The 4,386-nt window shown below is 34.5% G+C and overlaps 1 protein-coding gene across 1 annotated transcript; it reads left to right on the top strand.

Moving 5' to 3' along the window:
- The first annotated feature begins 528 nt into the window (after positions 1-528).
- LOC143577566 (riboflavin biosynthesis protein PYRD, chloroplastic-like) lies at positions 529-3,961 on the top strand. The gene is made up of 3 exons (XM_077061363.1): positions 529-912; positions 1,905-2,203; positions 3,087-3,961. The coding sequence occupies exons 1-3, from the start codon at positions 529-531 to the stop codon at positions 3,688-3,690; spliced, it is 1,287 nt and encodes a 428-aa protein (XP_076917478.1). The 3' UTR covers positions 3,691-3,961.
- Positions 3,962-4,386: the final 425 nt, after the last annotated feature.

The following is a 4,386-nucleotide window of genomic DNA, read 5'->3' as shown; positions in this document are numbered from 1 at the left end:
AGTTGTTATTTTAAGCCCGTATTTGGTTTGTTTATTATTTATTAGGTAATTGTTTATATATATTTTTATATGGAAAAAAATATTTATTTAAGCTCGACTCCTCGTATAAAATCTTAAACGAGTTAAAGTTTGGCTATATATTGTGCAACTAATACATAAAGGTCTAAAAGAAGTAAAACTTAAAAATACACATGGCTTGTTAAGGCTCAACAAGCCTAAACGAACTTCCGTACTAGACACAAGTTCGGGCTCTGTAACTAAACGAGTTTATCATAGAAAGCTCGAGCCCGTGAAAACCCGACTTGGCTCGAGCTAATTTGCGCCTTAATAAAAGAAATAGCAACATTCAGGAGTTTGGAAAAGTTAAACTTTATAAATAAATAAGTTATAAGTGATGACTTATATAAGTGACAAGGAGGTTACATAAAATTCAAAAACCATTTACTCTGTCTTCAACCTTATTCACTTCTAATGCATCAACATTCAAACCCCAATTAGTCACTTCTAATTTCATTCATATTTTAAACAATGTATGCACAAACACTTCCAATATCAAAATACACCACAAAACCCACGTCTTACTTTCACTGTCCAAGCCCTAACCCTAACCCACCATCGACCCATTTCACCAAATTTAACTCCGTTTTCAAATTCAAACATGGGTTTTGCAATTCAGCCAAAAGGGTGTCTGAATCACCAAACAGTTTGAGGAAACATGTGTGTTTAGCTGGGATTGGAATTGATGGGCTGCAGGGGAAAGATGATGGGTTTTATATAAGAAGGTGTGTTGAGCTTGCTAAAAAAGCTGTTGGGTGTACTAGCCCTAATCCTATGGTGGGTTGTGTCATTGTTAAAGATGGTGAAATTGTTGGTGAAGGGTTTCATCCCAAAGCTGGTCAACCTCATGCTGAGGTACTTAAAAGTCATATATGTTTTAACATTTTAAAGAAGTGTTTTTTTTTTGTTTTTTGTTTTTTAACATCAAACAACCAGATTTTGTTAGCTACATTGAGTTATAAAGCGTAGGCTTGTGAACGAACCGAACGATCACGAACGAAGAATGTCTGTTTAACTTGAAATGAATAAACTATCGAACACGAACATTTAAACGAACGGGGTTTTCTTGTTTGTGTTTGTTTGTTACGGAAATTAACGATTTCGTTTATGTTTGTTCGTTAACAGTATAAATGAACAATTCACAAACGAACTCAGATGGAGCATGTTCGTGTCAGTTCTTTCAACTTAAACCGAACAAATTATCGAACACGAACAATTAAACAAACTGGGATTCTTGGTCGTGTACGTTCGATGAGAAAATGAACGTGTTTGTTTATGTTTGTTTGTTACAGTATAAATGAATGGTTTACGAACGGAGCATGTTCCTGTTCGTTCGTTTAACTCTAACCGAACAGACGTTCGAAGAAGAACAATTAAACGAATGGGGGTTTTCTTGTTCGTGTTCGTTTGTTTAGAATATGAACATTTTCGTGTATATTTATTTGTCAACAGTATAAACGAACGGTTCACGAACGTACACAAACGAACATAACTGAACATAGACGAATAAACATAACTGAGCTAATCAAAAGTAAATGTGAACGATGTCGTGAGCAATAAAAGTTATTCAAAATAGTAAATTGCAATGGGCTTAAAAAAGTTTAATGAATATATTAACAAGCATAAATGAACGAACTTAAACGAATTCCATGTAGTTGAGTTTGGATTATTAGTATATGTGAGTTCAAGACAATCATCTAAACAACAAATCTTGATTGGATCACCTACCTTGCAGGTTACCAACTACACAACATATCAGAATCTTTAGTCAAAATATATATGCACAAAGCTTAAAGTGTATTTAAGAGTTTTAATTTTATGCTCGAATATTATCTTTATGCTTGCAGGTTTTTGCTTTGAGAGAAGCAGGAGAATTAGCAGAGAATGCAACTGCATATGTTAGCTTGGAACCGTGTAATCACTTTGGAAGAACGCCTCCTTGTTCTGAAGCATTAATCAAAGCAAAAGTTAAAAAAGTGGTGGTTGGGATGGTTGATCCGAACCCGATTGTAGCATCACGAGGTGTTGCTAAATTAAGAGATGCAGGAATTGATGTTATTGTTGGTGTTGAAGAAGAAATGTGCAAGAAGCTTAATGAGGCATGGATACATCAAATGCAAACCGGGAATCCTTTTGTTACGTTAAGGTAAGGTTTATGCTGATTTTTAATGTCATTGACAATTTTTCAATTTAAAAAATGTTGCTATTTTGACCCATTTTATTAATGGATCAGTTTTTGTCGTAGGGTGTGCATGGGACCCAAAAAACTGACCCCTAACCGAAAAAACCGAAACGAAATAACTTAATTTATATAAAACCAACGCTTTGGTTGTTTTCGTGAAAACTGAACTTTCGGTTTTGCATGTAATTGAAACTGAAAGACTGAATCGAACCGAATAAATGGATTTTCAAATTTTATCTTGAATTTAAACTTTAAAGTACTTTATAAGAATTTAATAAATAGTGCCTATTTATATTAGCCCAAATTATGATAATTAATTATTAACTTTTTTTTTACTAACAAAACTAACAAAACGATTTAGGCACAAACTTTTGGTCCCAAGTTCTCTTATTTGGGCCCAAAAGTTTCATGCCCAAATGATAAAACTGAAAAAACCGAAAACGAACCCGAACCCAAAGAAACCGACCAGTTTCAAAAACTTAAAAACTGGTTTGAACCAAAACGGACCCAAACCGACCCATGCACACCTCTACTAACAGGGAAAGATAGCTGAAAGGAAATGGGTCGTTTTGGTTCGAATGGGTTGAAAGGTAGAAATGGTGGAATTTTAATGCATAAAATCTCCTAAGTCATTTTATTCAGAAACTTGGATTTTTTAAATATAATAATCTTTAATCATTTGACATCAATTATTTATAAAAACTGAAAGTTTTGGAAGAAAGTTGTTTCAGGGCAATCCCGATTGCTTGTTTGGCCTGTTACTTAGCCACTCGTTTTGCACACTAGTTAAGACTATAATTATCATGTAAATATATATTCTTGCGAAAATGCATCCTGAAAACTACAGATATTCACTCGCTATCGATGGTCGCCTCTCGGACGATATTGGAGAAGAATCCATGGAAGCCGGTGGATACTACTCAAAATTATTACAAGAACACGATGCAGTTATAATTTCTTCAAAGTCGTTAGCAAAACATCCACTTCCGGTATCCAAAGAACCAAAATCGAACCAACCGCTTTGTATAATAATAGCAAATGATCCAAGTCCCGTGATCCAAATCCCAAAACATGAAGAATCAGCTTCAAAAGTCATTATATTTACAGACCAAAAGACGGGTGTGGGATCTGAACAGGGGATCGAAACAGTTGTTTTAGATCAAATGAAGTTAACGACAATTTTGGAGAGTTTGAAAGGTCGAGGACTGTGCAGTGTATTGTTGGATTTAAGAGGGGGGTTTGATGACTTTGACGAGATCTTGAAGGGGGTTGACAGAAACTTGTTGCAGAAGGTGGTGGTTGAAGTGTTGCCAGTTTGGAGTGAAAGTAAAGAAGATAATAATAATAATAATAATGCGCTTGAGGCAATAAAGATTAGTCGAAGAGCGGGTTTGAAGAATTTTGAACCTAAAAAAGAGGGTAAAAGTGTATTACTCGAGGGCTACTTCTAGTCGAGGATGATTCGTTTTAGTTGAAACAGGTGTCGCGAAGAAGCAATTTTTGGTCAAATATAAGTGGCGGTGACGCGGTGTGTTAATTATAAACCAAGAATTTGCCAACTTGAAATATTTAGTTTGATCTTTTGAGGTCAAAATAAGGACTTTACAATGGAACTTGCGAGTGTGGTTCGCTTTGATGTGCCAAATTTAACGACTGAGGACTCTAATGATGCAGCGTGGACGTTGTAACAACACGCCTAAAACATGAACCTAAAAATGTCTAATCCAGTGAATGCTTGAGCCTTGAGTCATTGATTTAGAAGCAATAATAATAGTCAATTTATGATCATATATAGTTTCTGCTACTCTTTTTAAAATATATAAGCTTTAAACTTTTTTTGATATATAACCTTTTAACCTTTTCTAGAGAAAGATATATTAGAGGGTATTTGAAAGAAATTAAAAACAATGCCTTCAAAATCATTCCAAAGGTTTAATACACAATAAAGCATCACAATTCATATTTATAGTTTGTCAAAGCAAAATACCTTTAGCTACTAGTAAACCATGATACCAATTTAGTTACATGTACGATTGCATTTACAATGGCGTTCTACAATGGTCCTCTCATCGGGACCACATGATGTCACTATCAAGGAGATTTTTATGTAACTTCTAGACGCTACTAATGATAACAACTTATAACCT

Source organism: Bidens hawaiensis, unplaced genomic scaffold (genome assembly GCF_021521415.1).
Source record: "Bidens hawaiensis isolate Kalapana, Puna unplaced genomic scaffold, B.hawaiensis_p1.1 tig00028735_1, whole genome shotgun sequence".
NCBI classification, from domain to species: Eukaryota; Viridiplantae; Streptophyta; class Magnoliopsida; order Asterales; family Asteraceae; genus Bidens; species Bidens hawaiensis.
The sequence above is the reverse complement of the archived record's forward strand: the minus strand, read 5'-3'. Positions and strand labels throughout refer to the sequence as shown.